General features: G+C 41.5%; 1 protein-coding gene across 5 annotated transcripts in view; it reads right to left on the bottom strand.

Annotated features, from left to right (window-relative positions):
• Window positions 1-14: 14 nt before the first annotated feature.
• The window catches only part of LOC110983568 (serine/threonine-protein kinase 25-like), a 39,026-nt gene continuing 14,310 nt past the window's right edge, over window positions 15-24,730 (bottom strand). For 4 of the 5 annotated variants that reach the window (XM_022242908.2, XM_022242907.2, XM_022242906.2 and 1 more), the window contains exons 2-9: window positions 19,516-19,752; window positions 8,347-8,512; window positions 8,007-8,164; window positions 6,005-6,190; window positions 5,706-5,851; window positions 5,336-5,519; window positions 4,618-4,742; window positions 15-4,236 (exon numbers count right to left, since the gene is read on the bottom strand). In XM_022242908.2, the coding sequence (XP_022098600.1) occupies window positions 4,200-4,236; window positions 4,618-4,742; window positions 5,336-5,519; window positions 5,706-5,851; window positions 6,005-6,190; window positions 8,007-8,164; window positions 8,347-8,512; window positions 19,516-19,752 (1,239 nt within the window). In that variant the 3' untranslated portion in view covers window positions 15-4,199. Of the gene's footprint in view, window positions 4,237-4,617; window positions 4,743-5,335; window positions 5,520-5,705; window positions 5,852-6,004; window positions 6,191-8,006; window positions 8,165-8,346; window positions 8,513-19,515; window positions 19,753-24,220; window positions 24,407-24,730 lie in introns of those variants that run through there. The other variant, XM_087145957.1, reaches the window with a different exon arrangement.

The following is a 24,730-nucleotide window of genomic DNA, read 5'->3' as shown; positions in this document are numbered from 1 at the left end:
TGTGCATCAACCTGTGGTGTATAAAGGTGTGCTTTGTTTTATTCACAACTGTCTTCAATTTGGTTCCCGATACTTTACAATTTTACATGTATTCTCGAAACACATAAAAACCTGGGTATGCAGAAAATAGCCCTCATTCTCTCAACTGAAGAAGTTTTGGGGATCAAATGACCACACAAACTGTCCAACAGTTTCAAAGATCATGTCCCCGTTTGTTTTTCTTCCCCCAAAAAGGAAAGTCAATCTGAATCTACAAATATAATTTACAAAGTGATTATTATATTAATATATCCCAAACACCTAAATATTAACAATACTTACAAAAATCCTACAAATTACAGGTGATAATTAAAAGGAAAAAAGTAATACATGTATACACCATCGTATTTCAAACTTGTATAACAACTCACAACAGTCACTTTTAATTTATTAAACAAATGACAACGTGATTAAGTTCCAATCCATATACATGTAACAATATCTACACACGGTACTAATTAAGAAACCTCGATAATTAAGCATATAACCCTTACATTTTCCCAGAGCTTGACACGCCAAATTTATCAGAAATCTATCGACAAACTTCAATGTCACTGTAAACCAGAGTGCATTGCATCTCTCTAACAGATGGAAAAGAAAACTGCAACCTACGCATGTCGTTAATGTGATCAAAGTTCCTGATTGGCTTGTTAAAAGAAGAAGTACCCAATCCTAAACCGGGATCCTAGCTTTCAAACCAGCACTGATAATTTTTTTTGTGAGCAACTTGGATCATATTTGAATTGTCTGTTTCAGCCAGTTGGGCTACAAGACTAGCCTGCTAAGAGCCCAGAATGAAACTGAAAGCTAGCCCCAAACGTGGAGAAAAAAAACACACAAAAAAGTCACTGACATGGCATTTAAAGACATGCTTTCTTCAACAGCAAAACTCGCCACACCACATCAACGCAGGAAAAAGAAATCCAAAGTTCACATTAAAAAAAAATAAAAAAAATTACTGCCTTAAAACTCCATCTTGAACAAGGTAAAGATAAGTCATTGTTTTTGTGTTCTTAAAGTGTCATGTCTACATAGATGAACAAAATAAATAAGCAGTTTACTGTGCACTCTACTGCCAACCAATATTAACCACAATCTACAAAGCCTAATACCCACAACATTAAAGTGAAAGAAAAAGATCGTATTTTAGACGTTTCAGGGATTGGTGGGTGAAAAGTTTATCATCCTTTGAAGGCTACCGGTTCTGAGTGAAGATATTACACTAGATCGTACAATTTGATTGAAAATAATGACAGGTGTAGTGGAGAGGGTCAGAGTTATGGTTGGGGGGGGAATTCATCTTATTGCATTGCAATAAACCATAAATATATTTCCACAAGGTGTTAATAAACTGTTACAATGGCCACGTGGCCAGTGCAAAACAGTTGTGGATTTGAAGGGGGCATGGACAGCATTGATAACGGGGGCAGGCACTGTGCAACTGTCAAACATGAGAAAAATCAAACACAAAAACCTAAAACCTACCAGCGTAATGTTTTTTACAGCTGCTCTGAAGTCAGTCGGTGTCACATGAGCCATGTCACAGAGCCATGTGCCCACCTGATGTGTCACATGATGTGAGTCATGTGACCCACCATCTCTCAAAGAAGCTGCCATTGGTATCAAACATTTCTGCTCCAAAGTGAAAGAAAAAAAAATATGATGGATGAAAAGTAGATAGCATGCATTAGCAGGAAATCAAACAAAATGATTACACCTCTGGGAAGGGAGTTTTCTGAAACACTAAAAACTATTCAATTAAAAACAAAAGCAACCACAACACAAATATACAACTGTACAGAAGTTTTCACCTTCACTGAATCGTTTTCTCAACCACTGTACTGACATTTCCCAACAAAAATATACCCTTTTCTCTATAACTCTAAATGACATCATCAACACACGCACCTAAAGTTGATTTAGTACACCAACAAAAAGGAAACACTATGCACTCAATTGGGCCCTAAACACGAGCGCATGACACCAAGCTGTCTGAAGCAGATTGAGGCTATGGACGAGAGCATCATGGAGCTGGCTAGCCGCTGTGAGGGGCTTATGGCGATGACATACGTCTACATCTACCCACAATCCGATACCCAGTCAATCACTGCATGCACTTCCTATCGTAACCAATGTCCAAATAATCAAAGTACAAAGAATATGCTACTGGTTTCCTGAGCTGTGTGGAATTTTTCAGCATTCGGGAAACTTACTAGCAACAACAAAAAGCTGTGGAAGGAAAGGTTAAACAAATATTCCATCTAGGAGTCTACTCATTCCAAAACTAACAAGAATTACACATGGACATCTTTCAGTTTCAGTACATGACTTCAACAAAAGTCAGTCCAAGCTATTTTTTTCAAGTCACTGTAAACATAACTTGTTTTTATAGCATAGCATTTTCTCATGGATACAAATACATAAACTTCAAACCATACTGATATGTATCTTGGGTTGAGAGTTTCACATGCGCACACTGAAACATGTTGACTGTGGTTAAAAATAATAAATACATATACAAATATCTGTCTCCTCTGAGTATAATCTCTTTACACTGAATAAAAAGAAATCTCACAATCCTTTGATCTAGTGTTACATTTATTATTTGCAATGCATGTATGTGCTTGCAAACACAACCCGACAAAATAGTTATCCTCAAGGTTGAATGAAAGTTTATTTTCAAAGGCGGAAACAAGTAAAACATTTTCTAAACACACGCCCTCTCCTTGAGTAACTTACCGATAGACATAAGATAAAACAAAACATACCTTCTACAATATTATGTTAGAGTTCTTACATTCATGTGCTTCGTAACTAACATACAGCACACATGGACTTATTACAAATTTTTGTGTACTCTCCAGAGAAAAAAATGTACAACACCCTACAAATGTAACTTAAATAACACATAAAGTCTAGTTACACAGCAGTCATCTTTGGCATGGTTCCCTGAATGCATATGATGCACTAACAAAGTGCAAGTCGCATTAAAGGAACCAGTGTATTTTCAACAGGTGCGAAACTACAGTGGATCGTGTGGCCAAGGTGTAACATTTCAAGGCTGTGGCTATGGCTGCATGTACAAAGATATGAGATCATGATGCCAGCAGAAGCCATAGCATTACATCCCAAACTAACTGCCTGTGGCTCAATCACGAATTGAAAGTAGACAAAGATGACTGCGGTACTAGCTCCAGGCAGCAACTGAACTGCACATAAAACTCAAGTACCGGTATACGTCAATGGTGTGCACCAGCACTTTTCAGTAAAATGTGTACAAAAAAGGGCTTAAATGCACTGCAGCCTACATGTAAGTGTAGAGACTTCAAAGAGCAGTATTGAAGATACCCAAGTGCTCAAATCTTTGCATCTAACAATGTTGCTGCTGTGCCCTGAATGGGCACATGGTGCTCATGTGGTGGTCACATGGCCTTCCCACGGTGGTCACTCGGTATTCAACTTCCCCTTAGGTTTGTAGCGTGGTGATCACAGTCGGCCATGGACAATGTATAATGCAACAGAAATGGTCGTTATGGTGCATGGAAGATGGCGCCCTCTGTTGGTTTCTCTGTGTTATGCGACCATGAACAATCTCCTTCCAAGGTGCAACAAACATAACATGTGCATTATTCAGCGAGGTGTGGGATGGAGGTGTGCTTCATGCTGTTGTAGTAGCAGACATCCTCAAGAGAAATCATAGAAGTATTGTAGAAGCAGACACTGAACTCAGCAGAAGGCTGTGTTGACATCTTGCTTCAAAGGAACGCCCCGTCCGACCAATGGAGATTCTTCATGTGGATGGATTTCCAGGAGGCACATTTGCTGAAAGGCATCACGTTTATCAACTCAACAGACCTCTCAAGATCTATTTCCTTTTCAAGTCTGGGGATGCGCTGTGCAGTTTTGCCCCATTACATAACTGTCGGTGCGGTGCACATCCATAACACCGTAAATTGTTGGCAACTCTTCATTCAATGCCATTCATAGGTTTCTGTCAAGGCCCAAAGATAAGTACAGCCAGGTGCTCTGCACCTAACACACTCGTATACATTAACACAGTACCTCCTGCTGATATGTATGGAGAGCCACCTCTCTCAAAATTGTCCAACAGTCATTTGGTACTTGCCAGGGTTAGGTGTGTCAAAGTAGCAGTACTTTTGTTACTTGGATTTTGAAGCTGAGGATAAGGAACTGTTTCTGCATGGATGAAAGAAATTAAAGATATCAAATTGCTGACAGAAACCAAGAGAAACCCTCATTGGAAAAAGATTTAGAAAACTGGCCAAACTTCTTGCTTAAAAAAACAAACAAACTTGAATAGGTCTAGGCTTGGCGTAATCATACACTCCTACCACTTGAGAAATAATCTGATGTCAGATTAAAACCACCAAGAACATCAACAACTCTTTGAATGAATAACTTGGTTGGTTTAGTTCTGATTCCTTTATCTGGTGGCTGAGGGTTCGAATCCCACTTAGGTCCATTTCTCTTATTAATGGCTGCTAATGAAACTATTTAGTTTCCATCATGGCTGATTTCAATATTAATATAAACAAATCAAAGAACACATTAACTTACTCTCTTACTCTGGTGACAACCTTTTGGACTAACCGGTCACAGATGCCAGGAAAGGACTCCTCGGATAAATCAAAGGCATTTACCAATTGGTCTATGGACGTAGTACCGTCATATTTTCTCTTCAGCTGCAAATGACAAGAAAACCTTTATCCTCAGTTCTTTTTTTTCTGATCAATGAGACAAAATCAACAATTAAATGCAGCAAAGAGGTGCACCTCAGTGGTGGGTGAACCACTTCCTCAGTGAAATCTTGGGACGTGTGTCACCTCAAAGATGCAACCGCCGAGACTACATTTCTCACACAAAGTCTGAGTGGATAGCAGTCTTCAGAGTTTTAATTCATGGGGTACTTCAACTCAAGCGATATTCCCATTTGTATGTAGACTCAGTGATGTTAACGTTAACTGTAAAGTTACACACCTTACATGCATGCAGCCTACAGTCCTCTCTCAAAATAACGTTACTTCCTACAGATTGTCAAATGCATCAGCATTTGGACTTCAAATTTTCGTCACTTATAACGGCTGTGCCGTATTGCGAAGAAATTTCGATCAACAGGCACACTCATGCACCTGATAGTGTTGAAAATGAAGTTGTAATTTTTCCTACAAAGATGATATCTCATGAGAGAGATTTTTAAGGCTTGGCACTCGTCAATCAACACTGAGGTCATGCAGCTTAAATCTATAGTCAATGAGGAACTGCACTTGGCACATACATTTTTGAGTACAGGTTCCAAAATGGAGTGGATCGACTCCGACTTGGGTTGTCGCTGGATGGGTACCTCGCGATCCTCCACATGGACGTCGTTGCTGACCGGCGGGGCACCGGGATTCCCTCGGACAGTGTCAAACCTCCAGCCATCATCGTCATCATTTTGCATGACTAATCTCTCCTCGCCACTGAAAAGATCAGAAGGGAAGTAAAATTTAGGGCATTTTCCACTGAACCACCAACCCTGGCAACAAACATACTTCTGTTTTTGGTCAGCAAAGCCCTGTGTAAAGTTTGATGGACAGAAGCTTGAGCAACTGGCCTCCTGATCATCAGTGAGGAGCCAATTTCAGGCAAAAGGCAGAGGTACTCACTGGTCATGCTCGGAATCTGAGTCAGAATCAGACTCATTGCCTTCAGCCTTCCACCTCTTGTACCGATCTATGAGCTCAGTGAGGTGTGACGTCTTCTTGGCATTCTTGAGAAACTTGTACTTGAGAAGCTCCTTTGCCGTCGGTCTCTGTAACAAGAGAATCATTTAAAGACATAAGGAATGGGTAAAATGCAAAGAAGCATTATGGAATGATGTTCATTACCTACAAGTTGACTACACAATGTTTAAGATCTCTCGTCTTATGACTGCACAGAGAGAAATCTCATCAATCACACTCACGAAAGCAGGGTCTTTGTTGAGACAGGCATCCACAAACTCCTTGAAAGCCTTGCTGTAGTTGCCTTCCAATGTGGGCGGGTTACTCTTGGGGATGAGGAAGAGAACTCTCATGGGGTGCAGGTCAGAATGAGGAGGTTCCCCTTTGGCCAGCTCGATGGCTGTGATGCCCAACGACCAAATATCAGCCTGAGAAAAAAAATAAGGCAGGATTCAACATCACATTTTAAAAGAGATGCAAACAAAATGACTGAATCAAAGCCTGTGCAGACACTCCTCAGGTTACATGCTTTAAGCTTCAGTTAAATTTCAATTCACCTGAAAAGTGAACACTGAGCATACGAATGTGCAGACTATGGGCAAGTGGCCCAGTGGTTAGGATTGTAGCCTATGATCACAGGGTCGGGGATTTGAATCCAGCTGGTAGTGGAATTTTATGATTGGGCAAGTCACTTTACCCTAAATGCCTCTCTCCATCCAGGAGTAGGGCAGATGTGGTTATTACGTTCAGCCATTCACACCTGCTATAGCAGCATCGGCCTATTATACTCCCTAGGGAGCTGAGGTGGATTCAGGTCTGTTCAGATGCTGTGAGCCCAGTGTGCAAGGACAATTATATTCGGTGCCTTTGAATTACAGATACCGTGAGATATTGTGCATCCCATAAAACTGTACTCCAAACACTACGTTGAATTTTGAAAAATAGTGGCACTGTTGGCCAGAACTGCTATCATGCTCCTTCCAGAAAAGGGCTCACGGCCACTACTGCCTGTAGTCAGGCTTGAGGATACCTTGGATCCTTTTCGTTTTTAGATGAGTTTTAAAAGGAGGCAAAGACAAGTGTTGCAGTGAAATTTCAAGTTCCCAGTAAGTTCCCCCTTATAGATGATTTTGTTTCAAGAAATTTGCTGTGTTTTGGTGACTTGTTTCTCTGTGATCCCACAACTGACACCCTTTGTTGTCACTGAGGTGACAGTCCCTCCAAGCAGTGATGACTGAGGGATATGCCAATTTTTTCGTCTGAAATGTTGCTTTAAAATTTGGGCTGAACAAGTTCTATATTAGCCACAGGATTCCCAGCCCACCACCAGAGATCAAGGCACTATTAAAATATGACGATGCTCGACTTAAGTCTCACAGGAATCCCACCAATTAAAAGGGATTAATGATGACGCAGAATGGGGGTTGGCTCTCCTTGTCCAGACAATCAAGAGTTTCCACAAACTCGGCAATACGGTCAACAATTTCAGTACCTCGCCTCCCTCCCTCCACGATGGCATAGGATGTGTCACTGGGCTCTAATCTCTGGGCTACTTGCACTAATAATCCGGTCTGACAGACACAGCTGGCAACGGAAGGGCGGGTACCCGGGGCCGGATAATTTGAGCTCAAGATTGGAGGCAAAAAGGGGTGAAAAGGGGAGGGGGGCTTTGATCACGCAACTCTCGAATTTATTGTTGAAAAGAAACTGAAAAGGGAAGGACTGATGGTCAGATGACAGCTGTCTCCTCCTCTCCTCCTGCCCTTGCCTTCCTTTCTCCTGCCCACAAAAGCCAGATATAGGACCCGCTGGGATCACACTGACAACGTTCCTGGCTTTTGTTAAATTGTTTTCCCTTTGGGAGTGGTTGAAATTGAACAGAAGGGAATTACAATGCCCCCTTCATATGAACTTCAATAGCAACTTCAGAGTTGAATCACTTTATCCTTAAATGGTTAAGATACTTAGTACATATACGGTTTGCCTGCTGATGTTACCACAAGATTGTTGGGCAAATCTTTCATGACACATTCTTTCCTTCCTTTTTTGATTAATGTGGGGCTAACTTTTCAGGAAAAGTTCTGGAAGGTCTCAATATTCAGTTTCACATAAAAAAAGGACTCAACAAAAATACTCCTAATGGCAAGAATTACCACGAGAAATCTCCTTCCCTCCCAAAAAGATAGAAATTCTTGCAGAACAGAGAAAGAAAAAACAAAACCGAGAAATCTAAAGAACATTTGCCTTTGCATCATAAGCTGACTGCTTGATAACTTCGGGTGCCATCCAAAATGGTGTGCCGACAAAGGTGTTTCTCTTCATCTGAGTGTCTGTGAGTTGTCCTGCGACACCAAAATCTGCCAGCTTGACATCACCATTTTCCGACAGTAAAACATTTGCGGCTGTTTACGACAAGGAAACAAGAAAAGGAAAAATAACACTTGACGGAACATGAGGTAAAAAAAGAACCGTGAAGCACATGTATATTTCCACCTTCTTCTAAACTAAACCCCGTCCCTAAAACTCCCCCCTCTTCAGAGCACATACATGTAAGATGTACCATAAGATGTACCATAAGATGTACCTTTGATATCTCTATGCAGCATTCTTTCCGAGTGGAGGTATTGGAGACCAAGCAGGATTTCTCGAAGTATTGTTGCAATGAAGACTTCGTCTATCTTGCCAGGTTTCAGAAGATCCAAGGCTGATCCGCCTCCAAGGTATTCCATAATAATCCATAGCTTGCTACCCTGTGGCACAATAACAGCCACGCAAGATAACAATTAAGCAATGTGTGGCTGAAAAAATCCAGCATAATAGCAGCAATACGTGTACATATGTACATGTATACGTGTAAATGTACATACACTCAACCTGAGAGAAAACAAGATTACGTAGACTTTACGTGTACATGTCGATGACAAATAATGGTAAGAATACCGGTACATTTCAACACTTAGAACCTATTTCATTTAACCCCTGTGGTAGGAGAACAGCAAATATCCACATCTTGATTAGTCTCTTCCGTCTATAAACATACAATTCTTGAGGTAGGGAAAAAGACTTTGTCCTTGAGGAGAGGTTGTCAACCTCTCCTGATCTAAACAGCTCACAGGAGAATGCAAAGTTTAATCGGACCGAGTATTAATAATGGGCCTAAGGAATACCTGAAAGCCATGGATTTTCTGTTAGAGAGATATCTGTTCATGGAGGCACACTTTAATCATTCATTCATTTGTTGGTATTTTGACGAATACAGGTCCATATATTATCTATCCTACATGTACAGTACCAGTATGCTATGGATAGAAAGTGTTGTTGTATGAATGCGAGAAAAAGTCTGCGAACTGAATTTTAAATGTACATCACAGATGGAAAACAAGTAGACAAACAAACCACCCGAACACATGCATCCTATACTGAGTTCACGATTTATAGGTGAGTTCAATGCCATTAAAAAACATTCTGGGAGAAGTACAAGTCCATGTTTTAGATCACTGTCTACATATAAAATGGTATGCTATGCACTAAATTCAAAGAACACTGCGATACAAGTTTTATACTTGAAGCAGGGGACAGCTCTAAAACACTTGTGTTCAATTTGATTTTCATCAAACTGAAATGTACATGTATACGTAAATCTATTTTTAGTACAGTGCATCCTGCACAATTGAAATTGATGTCATTACGGCCTGCACTCTGACGTTCAGGAAAACATGAAAGATGTGTAATGTGACGATGACTCATCAAAGCCGAAACTCAACAGTAATACCCCTGTGGGTTGAGGTACCGGGGTACATGGATACATGTAGATGGTGCATGTACATGTACCATACATGTACATGTACACTGTACTGGTTAGTGTTTATTCAGCCACCTGTGTTTGACCTGTGCTCAGGTCACCTTCCCACTGTGTTACGATCCCACTGGTTGCAGTTGGGTAATTCAGGTTCAACCAAGGACAACAACCAATCACAAAATATCAACTGAGGTTGCTTAGCAAAAGTAATGCTATCCAATGGCTGCTAAACATTGATCAGTACATGGACATGTACATCTGGGAACATACAGTCCTACACATGTGTGCCTACAGAACAAAGCACCAAGCTACATGTACATGTACCTGACTGACTTGATATTCAAATCTTGTTGTGCTTATGACTTGCGTAGCCAGGATACCTTGAGTCTTCAAGTTCCTCGATCATATAATAAACTTAACGACAGGGCATTTGCGATTGCTGAACGGAGCTTGTGGAATCCTTTGTCACCCAGTTGAAAGATATTACAAATGAAAATGAGTGCAACTGTGCCATCAAGACATACCTTTTTAATAAATGTTATAATTGACAAGATTTTATGCATGTAATTTTATGCTTTATGAATCATGTGGTTCAACCCGTAACTTACATGTACATGTAGTTTTTGTAACTTTTAATTATAATTTAAATTGTACATGTAGTTTATAACTACATGTATGTACATGCAACCAATCAACATGTACTTGGTATCACAACCTGTCCATTCAAATCATAGTCAGCGTTGCTAAATACTGGACAGGTGGAGGACTGTATAAGCTTACCAAAACTGAAGGGTTTGGCTATTAATGACTCACAAAGTGACACATGTACAGTGTACTATAGATGGCAATAACAGAGATGTGTCCATGTGTGTATTGGTTTCTATACTGCAGTTCAAACTGTATCATTGTATGCTGTTTTTGTTTATATGTGTTCAGGATACAGGTGTACGTGTGTGTTTAAGTACAGTACACTTCCAAGGACGTACAACATGTAAATTTTGACAGCTGTCCAACAATATTTCCTTGTAACCCCAATCAACCCCAGTCATACATGTACATGTACATGTATTTCACAAGTGATTGCTGCCCAGTTTTCTTCTATGTGCACCGAGCGATGTGTCTCCATAATTATGCGTTTTTTCTGTGTCTTACTACTGGTATGTACACAGCATGAGCCCATGTTAACTGCAATGTAGCTTTAATGTATATGTAGGTACATACACACACGTACAGGTCCTACCAGTAGGTACCAGTACATGTCCTACCAGTAGGTACCAGTACATGTCCTACCAGTAGGTATCAGTACAGGTCCTACCAGTAGGTACCGTACCAGTACAGGTCCTACCAGTAGGTACCAGTACAGGTCCTACCAGTAGGTATCAGTACAGGTCCTACCAGTAGGTACCGTACCAGTACAGGTCCTACCAATAGGTACCAGTACAGGTCCTACCAGTAGGTATCAGTACAGGTCCTACCAGTAGGTACCGTACCAGTACAGGTCCTACCAGTAGGTATCAGTACAGGTCCTACCAGTAGGTATCAGTACAGGTCCTACCAGTAGGTACCAGTACAGGTACTACCAGTAGGTACCAGTACAGGTACAGGTACCAAAGTCGAGTGGTTTGTGGTTGCATGATGTATAGTATAGAGTGTGTGTGGGGAGCCGAGCTCAGACGTTACACTTATTTACAATGCATTAGCAGTCTGTGCACGCCACGATTGCAGTAAACTTGTTTCACTCCCACATATACTTGAAGTTTGAAACCACAATTTCCCTTGGTCCAGTCCCAGGTACCAAATACTCAAACATACATGTAAAAGGACAAACATGCCTTGTGTTTTCTTCCAGCTTTTAACATGGTTGCCAATTTTGATTTATTCCACAAACACAAAACCCAAAGCATGTCTGTCCTACAAATAATTCACAAAATAATGTTTCTGTGTGTTATGTCAGATTTTTTACAGGTAACTTGTGTACATGTATTTTGCAAATGCGTGTACGGTTCAAAAATCAACCTGGCGCCTAACGTTTTTTCTCAAGAGCCAGTGGCTCCTCATTTTAATTTTCTCTGTTCGGCACTGGCTCTCCCTATCAATGAATTTGCCTTTTCCCCTTCATTTTCATAGTCTGATTTCCTGCATTGTAAATCACAGTCTCATTGTCCAAACACAATGCTCTCCATTCAGGCGGGTGTACAGGTCTGTAGCAAGTTGGTGTGACAGTACCAACCCACGCCTCGGTTGTCAGTGTTATACAAATCAAGCCACACGCGCAAGAGATTCCTTGACCTTCTCTGAAATACGGATGCCATAGTTCTATGCCTGTACTGGAGACCCATGTACATGTACATGAAGATGTAGTGACAACTTTAGGGTTATAAACTGTACATGTATAGTACTTCATACCAGGTTATGGAGACAAAAGACATGCCGAAATGGATGTTATAGGGAACCAGGTTATGGGGACAAAAGACATGCCGAAATAGACGTTATAGGGAACCAGGTTATGGAGACAAAAGACATGCCGAAATGGATGTTATAGGGAACCAGGTTATGGGGACAAAAGACATGCCGAAATAGACGTTATAGGGAACCAGGTTATGGGGACAAAAGACATGCTGAAATGGACGTTAAAGGGACCGGAAACATTGTGTAAATTTTTTTATCTCTTCAACTCCGTCTTGACTTTCCTGATAAAAGAAGTACTGTAAAACGGTCCACAGCCGGGGCACTGCAGTATATTATTGGGGATGTGCGATTACTATTTCAACTTTAGCAGGAAACGAATCAATGAAAGTTGAATACTTTATTCACTGCAAGCACTGTGAGGATCATGAAACCATCAGTCATATCAGGCAGTTTTTATTTGTATGGTCTACATGTACCGGTATATTGTAAGCTCAGAGTGTTGGAATAAAAAGACTTCAAAATGGAAACTGTTAAAGGAACATGCCCAGATTTTTGCATTGTGCATACCGGTACATGGCTAAAGAAAATACAAACAGCTCACAGCTTGGCAAAATCCCCAGAGTTTCCAACAATTCATGTCTAGCCCTAACAGTCCCAAATCCTCCAATTTCAATACGATTTTACATACATGCGAGGGGGTTAGGGTTAAACATACCTTCTACAGCTACATGCAAACGTATTTTACATATTTGTCATTGGCTGGCAGCTGTAACCTCTTCAATGCTTGAAGATGCGTTACTCCTAGTAACAGCCAGTGCATAGGTCCTAGCTCTTTGGGGAAAATGGTGGAACCTTCTGTGGGTAAGATTAATGGTACAACTGGGGGTAGGTTGTGCCTACTTGGACACAAGCCCAGGATGGACGGGGACTTTGTAAGGGAAGGGAGGGTGGTAGCCTGGTGGGTAATGCATGTTGTAGGATACGCGTTGTGACATCTTGCATTTCAGCCCATACTGAATCACTAATCTGCTCTGTCTGAGTTGAGTCTGATCGCTAATCGTTATCTGTCAGCAAACGACAAGCGGATTTGAGACCGATCCCTGCCGTTTTCTGCCATGGTCACAGGAGAGTGATGGGTGGTGTGAAATGTAGTATGGATGGAACACTGCCTGTCCTTAGAAAATTCTCCTAGACTTTGTTAGGATATTATATGTACATTGTAGGTGAAAGGCGAAACAACAAATGTGACGTCAGAATGTAAAACTTTGCTTTTGTATTCAGTGAAGAAAATCTGTGCACACTTCCTTGCTACAGCCGTACGTTCATAACTTCATGAGGTTAACTGCTGAAACCAATCCAATGGTCCAACCCATCTCGTTTCACCAACAAATGAATGGATCACTGAGCTCAGATGTCAACATCAGGAAAGAAAGCCAGAGCCAGAAAAAATCCAGATAATGACTTAATCACTGAGGAGGTTGCTCCCAGATTGGTTAACAGCATCAGCTACCTACATGGAAGATCATTACTGAGGATCAAATGATGGAGGGGGGGGTCTGGACAGATGGGTGTGGTCACATCTCCTGTTATATGACTCTACTGGCAGCATCATTTTTCTGAGAATGTTGAATACAATGAGGGTCAATGGACTATACATAGACGTACACATACAAATGCCAGTCTGAATATGCAACAGTTCAGTGACCCTAGCAAAGGTGTACATTTTCAACGGGGTCTTACTGAAGAGAATGTTGACTTTTTTCAGATCAGACAACAAAAAACTAAATTTCTCCATGCACGTAGGTGATGCCATGAAATGATGACACCATCATTCCGAAGTTTCAGCTTTGATGTCTAGGTACTCCTACTTGGAACCTTCCTGATTTCTTCCCAAAGTCTCCAAAGGCACACGCTCTGTGGAAACTCACTCTCATGCAGGAGAAAATCTCTCTTGCAAAATTCCAACAAACAAGATGACAAATTAGACAGGCCGCGAGAGGCCTCTTGTCTTACATCTCCTTGGGAAATAACGCCGATGAATGGTGACAAGGAGGAATCGTTGATGGGGCCCTGGGGCAACAGCATACCTAGGAAAGGTGAATCACCACCAAATCTTGTCATCTGTAACAGCGTGATTCAACACCACAAACCATGGGACAAATACATGTACATGTAAGGCAGTATGCACATGTACATGTACAACATGTAGGTTTTACTTTACAACAAACAGAACAGAAAAGGAACAAAACTGGAAAACTTATTTGCCTGTATATAATTTCTTTCAGACAGTGTTACACATACATGTCATGGTAACAAAAGGAAATATGACTCAGTGTAGACAAATGATGCACATGTAGTGATGTCAACTGTGCATGTTTGCAAGAACACGCACCCAACGTCTTCATGCACATGTGAGTAATTTTCAAGAGAACGAAATCATACCATCTGCTGCCAAATAACACCTCCATCAAGAATACACCAGATGTACTGGCACTGTGTGCTGGATTCCTCATAACTTCACGATTGTCTTGGTGCAAAATTCTGTTTGATATTTGTGCTAAGACAACAAAACAAAGTGTTGGAGTTCTAGACTGAGGCCTTTCCGGTACCGTGCACCGATACATGTAGCTTGTCTAAGCAATGTCACAATAATGTGGGTCAGTTTTTGGAATCAGTGTCCAGACAAGAGCTGAGCTGAAAGACAAGACAAAAAAAAAAAATGCAGCCACAATTACAGGAAGACTAATCAGATCTTGAAGATGCTCAAGATGGCCTGATGAGTGCTGAGGTAGCCTAAGGGGTGGGGGAATGCAACGTCTTCGGGATCCACCCTTACCCTGGGGATCATGATTTAGTTAGTCTGGGGAAGTGTTTCGTTAACAGACTGACCAAGACCCCATAAATGCTAGCCCAAAAGAATGGTAAGCTTCAAGTCTTGGGTTGGGTTCACCAAGTAAATGAGTTAAACTTCTTGGGGTTTGAACTTTTTCTTTGCTTTTTCTGCTTACTTCCTGAGGCGGGAAAGGAAATTGGTATTTTGAAATGATGTCCTACAGAGGAGAATTAATTTGAGCCCGATTAAGATGTTATGACTGTTCTCCACTTTACACACACTGAACGGGATACTGATCAAAAGTCACAGTAAGATAAATACTGATTCTGACTGGTTTTGGGAGGAAACAGTGGCTTATTCCTAAGTAATTGAGGCCAAAACAAATCCAGAGATGTACATGTACATGTACAGTATATTCAAGCACCTGTGTACTTTCACATGTTCATGGAAAGCAATTATTTACATCCATGTAGCACAATGATCTGTAAGAGCTAATGAAGCCCATGAAATTTAAATTCAATACGGGTGATTCCAAATAGTGCGTTGCCAAGAGTTTGCAACGCGTTGGATAATCACAATGTATGAAATCTGTTGACCCAATGCACGTTTGGTAAGGGTTGACAGATTTCACGCGCCGTGATTGGCCTACGCATTACAAACTCTTGGAGGTGCACCATTGTGATTCGCCTGTCTTTCAACCAATTACATACAGGTACATATATGGACAAATCTGTACACCTTGCAGTCTGAACCACCTTGACATGGGCACACATGTACATGTAAATAGCACACCACAGTAAAGTGTCCCATAGGCTGCATCCGAATCTGCATCTAAATCTGCTGTCTAGAGCTAGGTCTACCATAGGTCTTCGCTCCATTGGAAATTTGTGGAGACGCGTAGACAATAGACCTAGCCGTAGCTCTGGAAGCCCGTTTCCAACACGGCCTCACACTAAGGCAAGTTTTAAATACTCATTTTGCCATCATTCTGACAGATCATATCAAAATCACTAAGGTCTGTCCCTTGTCTCCCGGAGACTGCATAACTAGGTCAAAATGGATAGGGCAAGGAGACACCAGGGACCATGGCTGTAATCATCAACACAGGTTTCAACCAGTGACCATGCAGAAAAGTCTAACCTCAGAGAGAGAGCAGAGAGATCTGTAAGCAGCTGGGGAGATAGGGACACAAAGCAGATGCCTGTCTGCTTGTCAGCGGGGAGAGGAAACCATCAAGGTAGAAAGTAACCTACATGTAGGCATTTCATGAAAGTGACAGGCCAGACATGGGGTCAGATTGGGCCAAATTACAACCAGTTGTTAGACAGTTAAAAAAAACCTGCTACTCACACCTGGGTGCATAACTCAGCACTACCGGTAGGCAACTGCACAAGTTACCTCAACTACAGAAATATGTACCTCTAAATTCTCACATCACTTTTATTATCTGTAATACACGTATACAATAGGTTGGCTCCAAATTTCCTTTGAGAATTAACAGCTTCACAAAGATCTCAACAAAATCTTCATTCCAATTCAAAACACTGAACTCTGTTTAATGTACATGTAAAACTGTATGGTTAATGATTATTCCCAGAACAATCTCCTATATCATACACCAAAATCTAATGTATCTTCGCAACATTTCACATCTCAGCTGACTGGTATAAACATGTATAAATGTACTCGTTTGCTAAAAAAAACCCCCCAAAAACCAAAATACCGTATTTACCTACATGCATGAATCAACGTGCTATGGGAACTGGGCATTACAAAAAGCCACATCAGTAATTTACATGTAAACTGTGAGTGACAAAGCTACTTTGGGGATGAGTCCCACTGGTACGCTCCACATGGTAAATTGCGCTCAAGAGCGACTCGCAAAACAAAATAATTAGTACAAGACAAGTCCTTATCCCGCCAGGTGCAATACACTCTAGTGTCCCATCAACCCGGGAGTGTTTTATTTATCACACTTGGCAGTCCAGGTCGCGTTTTACTAATTGCTTAACTCAAAGGGGAAGGGAGCCCTCCTTTGACCTCGTTTAAAATACCTCTTGCGATTTCAATGCCATGTGAGTTTCATCACATCGCACAGGACAGGAAACTCAGTCTGTGAGGTTCCTTTTTTTGTGGTGGGGTTAGAGGGGTGAGGTTTTTGCCACAGAATAATTGCCTACATGTACCTACCGGTAGTTTTGGGAACAGAGTCTCTAAATCATTCTGACAGCTTTTGACGTAGGTAATAATTGAAATTAAAGGAGCTGATATCAGTTTTCAGCATATATCTCAAACTGCTAGATTGAGAAAGACGACTTCTATACCTGCAGTTGTCATACGTGTATTTGGTGTGGAACTAAATTTAGAAATTAGAAGAGCAAACTGGGGAAATTTCAGAGTGGTTGTAAATGACAAGACAGGTGTTAGATGAGGATTAGGAATCTGTTGTCGAAGTGACAAAACTGAACTTCCTTTTCAAAGAAATATCCTTGGACTATACTTTTTTTTGGGGGGGGAAACAACTTGACAAGTACGTTCCTTTCTTGATGGCAGAACTGTGTACACACGAACTGCAAGCAGTCTGAAAACACGCTTCAAACGTGTCGGTTCATGTACATTTACAGTGGGAAAATGTCAACAGTTTATCTCCTACGTGTTGTGTACAGTATAACTGATAGCCTACATTACATGTGTGCTTCATGGGAACTTCCCAAGTCAAAGTCTAAAATCCTGGTTATGTACACAGACCACACCCGTTCCACGCTATGGAATCTTTGTACATGGGTGACTTTAACACAGAGGGTCAATCTGTCAATGCCTATCCATGTAACTCAGTCAATGTCTATCCATGTAACTCAGTCAATGTCTATCCATGTAACTCAGTCAATGTCTATCCATGTAACTCAGTCAATGTCTATCCATGTAACTCAGTCAATGTCTATCCATGTAACTCAGTCAATGCCTATCCATGTAACTCAGTCAATGCCTATCCCTGTAACTCAGTCAATGCCTATCCCTGTAACTCAGTCAATGCCTATCCCTGTAACTCAGTCAATGTCTATCCATGTAACTCAGTCAATGTCTATCCATGTAACTCAGTCAATGTCTATCCATGTAACTCAGTCAATGTCTATCCATGTAACTCAGTCAATGCCTATCCATATAACTCAGTCAATGCCTATCCCTGTAACTCAGTCAATGCCTATCCTGTAGGGATACTTTACATGGGAGATTATGTAGCCATTTTTAAAAGAGTTGGGGGCTGTTTGGCCCAGGCACCTGTCAAATAAAGTACAAGGTAAACCTCCTGCTGCCCGAACTTGCCGACTGGCAGAAAGCAGAAATACAACGAATTCCCACCAATGTGGTAATTTCATTTAAACTGGCATTATGTCTGCATGTCCGCATGTATCTACATTGTAATTCTAACCTTGCTTGTCAGTACTGGTACCGGTAATTCATTTGGAATCACATTCATGGGAACTCCACCCATGAGTAAATAGTGAACACAGTCAAGTTTGGAAACGATTTGGGACAACAACCTTTACAGAAATAAAAAAAGTACAGTGCACTTTGGTATTTGTCTCTCAGATGAATGGCAGTCCTACGGTACATACATGTATACATATTCTACTACCCAACACCTGCATATATGTAGGGGTACATGTACATGTACTTGTAAATAAAAACATGTCCCTCAAAGGTTGTTTGATTCAGTGGATCAGGAGTCCGGACATGGCAAGTGAAAATATAAGAAATGTGCCCATTCATTCCTCAAGGTACATGCGTACCTGTACCCTGGCTTAATTAACCTATCAGTCCCAAATCCTCCAATTTCAATACGATTTTACATCCATGTACACCCTTGGGGGTTAGGGTTAATGAAATGTTTGTGCCTTACATGTTCTGATACAGAAACCACACGTGTAGTTCTTGTTCATGCATACTGTATTGTAACTTGGTTAAGGGAATGCAGGCCACATGTGCATAAGGTAAGTGTACATAAGTGGCCACGCCTTCTTTTTACCCACGCTGCTGTTATCATTCAGGATATGATACATGTACATCAATCATTCGACAAGGGACAATAGCTCACGACAACTTCTTACAAGCACACAATATGTACCTACATGCTCTGTGATGTACCCTACCATGCCTACCGGTACATCAATTCCTGCTTCACTCTGCAGACAATAACCGACACTTGCTTCAATTATACTGACTGACTAAGCCAGGCTGACCCTCGGGAGGGTCACAGGAATTGTACATGTCCACTAGGCAATGTGACGGAGGTCTAAAATAGAACTCAGTATCAGTATTTTTAGACAAGTTTGGGTGGTGTGGCTTGATGGGATTGAGACTGCTCAGTAAAACAAACAGCGAAGTGAAAATGGAGGTAAATATGAAACAAGTTAACTACACGTACATGTACGGTACTCTACCGAAAACAAGACAAAACAAATTGGGGACAAGGCATTGGACGATGCATTATTCTATAAATGTGCTTGATGACACATGTAATTATGGAGTAATGATACAAACGTACGTTGATTTATCAATAACAATGATATAAAAATGTTCTGATAGGGTAACAATCAGTATCCCATTATTATCAATGGCTGAAATAGCTTCCAAATGCGAGTCACAGTGGGGTGGGGACAGCACAGGTCAAACTTTATGATCCGAATACAAAAGAAAATGAAGTACCATACCTTGAGGTAGGATCCATGGTACTTGGTAATGAAGGGTGACTCGCATTGACTCAGCACCGTGATCTCTTGTTGAATGTCCTCAATCTCATCTTCGGCTTCCTCCAAGTCGATGATCTTGATAGCCACGATGCGTTTGGTCCGGTTATCGATACCCTTGAAGACCTCGCCAAAGGAACCCTTGCCGATGCGCTCCAACTTGGCAAAGAGCTGCTCTGGATCTGCCTTCATGTTCTGGGTCTGCGAACAGGTCAAAAGATACTGTTGGACTAAAACTTCACGTTGCACGAAAAATGGATAATATTGGCGGCAGTGGCTGGCCACATGCTTTGTCCAGGGAAAAATGCTGTTCGTTTTGAGAGACATGCAACTCAAAAGTGGGACAAAAAAAGATCCAACTATATGTACAAGCTGCACAAGACTTCACAGACTTTGGACTGAAAACTGAATATTACGAAAACACCTGATTCAAGAATGAGACGCAAAGTCCTTGTTTCAATATTTCAAATTCCTAGCACACTTTTTTAACTTCATCACGGATATCAGCTGCAAGCAGATCAACAACCATGTTCCCCTCTGTTGATTCTGTAAGACCTCAGCTGAACTGCACCGACCCATATTATGGTACCAGGAACAGAACTTACACACCTTACGAGCAGGTATCATACTGGCCCATGTTACGCTTGGTTCACAATGTAAACATGAAAGTGAAAGGGAAATCCATGTCCACAATTTAAGTGTCCTTCATAATCTCTAAATCGTTTCTTTTTGCTCTTTGTCAAATACACACAGAATATCAACTGGCCTCAAGAAAGATAAATGCTTCCGTAACCACATTCAATAAAAGCAACTGTGTGCAGACGTACAGGTGCACCTACATGTACGTAACTACCAGTCTAAACTTACATGTAGGGCCTACACGCATACATAAATATAGTACATATAATTGTTGCTACCAAGTATTAGAAGATTCTCTTCATACCCCATGGATTATTACAGCAACTTATCAATCACTGACACAAACTGATAAAAAAGGGGGAAATCCCACTTTCCAATTTCAGTTTTCACATCCAGGCCAGCATACATGTATCAGCTGGCTCTCACTTTTCTAAGTCACCTGATTACCCAGAGCTAGCATTAGCTCATTCAGGGAACCCAAGTCAAAAGGTCACAGGTTTAATGGCCCTCAATTATCCACCCTCCACACCCATTTCCCCTGGTTGACTTTACCCACCATCTGGCAGGCTGTAGATCACCCGCCCAACTAAACATTGGTACTGGAAACACAAATCCCCAAGGGACAAACCTTTCATGTTATTATCAGGACGCCAGATCACTGGGAAATTTGTTGTAAATCGCCACCTTCCACACCAAGTTTCCTGAATGTTTGTGGGAGGTGGATAGGAAGGAGTTAGGGGTGTAAACAGGTGAACTATTGGGATTGGGACGGACCCAAAAGCACCCCTTGAGAATGGATGGACACCAAAGCCTTCCTTGTATGATTATCTTCCTGATGTCCCACCCATTACTACCTGTAGGTGATGAATGATTTGTCCTACCTAATGAGGAATAGATCCTGAAATGTTGCCAAAGTTCTTAGGAATAAGGGATCATGTTGATATAGGTAATTTAAAGTTAAATAAGAAAGAGCAAGCTTTGTTGGTACAACAGCTGCCTTTGTTCAATGGCAAGCGAGCTACGAGTACTTTCTACATCGACTCAAGTTGTTCATGTTCGTACATGTACGGCATTCGAACATACTGTACATTTAAGATCACTTGGAAAGATTGCAAACAGTCACATACATGTACACTATCGCTAGAGCAGGAAATAAGCATTCACTTGGCACTGTGCAATGCACATGAACAGGTACATGTGTATCAATACATTAGTATCAAAAACTTCCCAGAGGTCACTGAATGTGGTGCAGTGACTCATAATGAACATGTACAAGTCCATAGTTACACTACATACATGTACATGTGTACATATACATGAATTTCTTGCATAGGATTGTAAATCATGAAAATTTACATGTAATACGGAGGTGAACTTTTACTGTGGATCAGAACTGCAGCTCAGAGGCAGTGTGTCCAAACACAGAATCTCTTTTGTAATCTTGAGTCCTTGGTCCACTCTTTAAAAGGAAGGACGGCTGTTCAAAGCTACATGTAGCCCTTTCCTCCCCAGACAGTCTTGTCATCTTCCTTGCATGCTTCATTTGACATCTTCGTAAAAAAAATCCACATAATCACAGGAAAACAAATGGCTGCTTAAAAGTGATTGTACCCTCAAGAGAGAGCGAGCGAGAGAAAGTTGACTGCATGAATTCCGGCTGGCAACTTTTCCATCCAACTCTTCTGGTCTGCCTTAACAAACCCAGCCCCCACTCCCAAACATTCACCTTAGCAACCTCTCGGTACCACCGGTTCAAAAACATTTGTGTTTTGAAAATGTGTGGCGCCGGTGGGCGGGGAAGACAAGAGGGAGGGAGGAACTGGGTAAAGCTTCCTGATCGCCAGTCAGCGGGTCGGGTCGGTTGACTGAGCTTGTTTCCTCCATCCAGGGAGGTGCCTGGATGAAATGGGGTTGGTTGAGTCTGGAGCTAGCAGGGTGGATTGATTTATAACAGGTAACGTAAGCAAACATTGCTGCAGATAAGCTTTAACTCTGCTTATCATCTGCTGGCTGCTGACAGAGTGAACCTGATAGCACTAATAAACACCCAACACAAATACAAATTGATTACATGTGCAGTACATGTGTGCTGAATCAGTTCACACTTGTCTACAAAGGTACATGTATCATACATGTACATGTACATGAACATGTAGAAGTGCATGTGCATGGTCAAGTGAACATGGTAACACCTTAGTCTCAAAACCTTGTTTCTGCATGAAAGTCTGGTACACTGAATTCTTTTAATTCCAGCGAACATAACCATTTGAATTCTCCAGACTAAAAACACTGTTGCTATACACGTATCTCATGATTCGGGGCAAGCTTTTGCTTGGTTACACGAGAGACACCTTGCAACAATACACTGTTCTCAATGGATAAGAAGGGCACAAAGGAACCAGTCCATTCCAGAGATGGTGGTCGCTATGCGAATCACGAGGTATAGCAACAACAGCCTGCGGAATTCAAATTATGTTTATGTGCAATCAGAGAACTCGGTGTATCAGCGTTTGTTTAAATCTAACTTGCAAAAGGGTTATTAAACTGACTGGTTTCATATCCTACCCTTGTTGTGCACATCGCTTCATGACGCATTTACCGGAAGCTTTGTCATAGTATAAATATGCATAAAATGTACTGGTACATGTACATGCAGTTTCTCTGTAAATGTCAATATTTCTCATCTGGCCATCAAGTCAATGTAATCCAGAACGGATCAGTACTTAAACAATTTCAAAGTTCTCTAGCATTTTTTGACTGAGGACCTCCAAAGCTGACCTCTGACCAATAGTCAGGTCACACAGAGTTTCCTATGTGACAGGCTTTGAATTTCACCATACAATCCACCAGTTCATGTTGAATTGTGATAGTCCATTGTGATTCCACCCCCACCCCCCATGTAAAACATGTACCTGTAGTAAATGCAGCCCCCCTGGGTCTCTTACTCCTATTGTACATGCACCTGTCCTAGTCTGTGAAGGAATGTTGAGATGTGACTCTCCTATACAATACACTGTTAGGAAAAGAGGGCTGTTACCCTCGTACATGTACATGTACAGTGGCAGTTTTGTGGTCTAGCTGTAGACAATAGTAATACCGAGTTGAAACACAACCAGTTTCACGTAAAGGTAGCAAGACCAGCTGACCCATTTACAAACATGTCACTTGGAAGGGGGGGTCCAAATTTTGGCCTCCCCCAGTCATGGTTTTAAGCTTCAGTTTCACGAAGTCATTCTCAAGACTTTGGAATCCTGAGGCTCAAGCTCAATACCGAGCCATTTTCTGCCACAACCAAGTATCAGGGCCAAAGTTTGAGTGGAGTATTGTCACATGGTTCCAATAGTTAATGATTCAAAATGAATGCTGAGCTGAGTCTGGGATAGAACGGAAGTTGAAGCAGGGACTTGAGGGGAAAGGTAAGGAGGGACCTGGGGGTGTACCTCCAACCATAAAGCAAGCAGTGTCATGACTAACATCCTCAGAATTGTCATAATCCATGAGGAGTCTAGTGTAGGTCGATGGATGCAAGACCCTAACATACATCCCCACTGGACTCCCCTAAACTAGGTCCACTAGGAAGACATGAGATTGAAAAGTCCTCGATGGTGAATGACTGGTTTCCCGATTGGTATCCTACTGATGTCTGGATCAATGACAGGTACCGGTAGACGTACATGTACATAAGCGTACATGTACATGTATGTATATGTGCATAGATTACATGTACCTGTACATGTATTCTCATATGCACGATCATGTGCACATACCTACACATTGTACATGAATACACATGCATGTACATCTACATGTACATACATGTACATGTGCGAGCAATGTACTGACTGAATTTCTTTATTTATTAGAGCTATTGCAAGCAAGTGATTAGTGTTGATGACTAATCCTGCACATCTGGGAATCTGTGTACCGGTACCTGAATTTGTTTTTGGGGGGGGGGGGCAAATGGGTATCAGAACTTAGCCTGGCATGCTTGAGGAGGTGTTCCAAGAGGGAAGACATGCAGAATCTCTACCTGATACCCTTCTCGTATCTCCTCCAGGGATTGAACCTTTTCCGGTCCATCACAGATCCTTTCCAACCCTCTCAGCAGACTGTTCCAGGAATCCAGATGGCTACGAAGGCCATCGATGAAAGAACTACGTAGACCTGGTCCACTGACGACGATCTTCTGCCACATATCCATGTCGATGAGGAAGCTTCTGAGAAAAGATGGTTTCTACCAACTGCTGGTGGAATTCAGCTAAACTCTACAATACTCCGTCTAGGCCAGAACAGTTTTCACTTTGTGAAAAGTCACAAAGTTGTTCAAGTTCCTTGTCAAAAGATCCAAGCAGTCACTGGTGGCCCAGTATTGCTTGAAGGAGGACAAGCATCAGGCTAGTTTACGTTTAATCCAGAGTTGATTGGGGGGGGGCTTAGCTGCGGAAACTGGAGAATCCGTTGAAGGAAGTGGTGGACAGGCAAACTTATATTGAATACTGAAAGAGATGACTGTCTTGACTACATCTGGGCAGGGTTTGGT

This window comes from Acanthaster planci, linkage group LG14, assembly GCF_054643075.1.
Source record: "Acanthaster planci isolate LZ-2023a linkage group LG14, COTS_SCS, whole genome shotgun sequence".
Taxonomy (NCBI): Eukaryota; Metazoa; Echinodermata; class Asteroidea; order Valvatida; family Acanthasteridae; genus Acanthaster; species Acanthaster planci.
The sequence above is the reverse complement of the archived record's forward strand: the minus strand, read 5'-3'. Positions and strand labels throughout refer to the sequence as shown.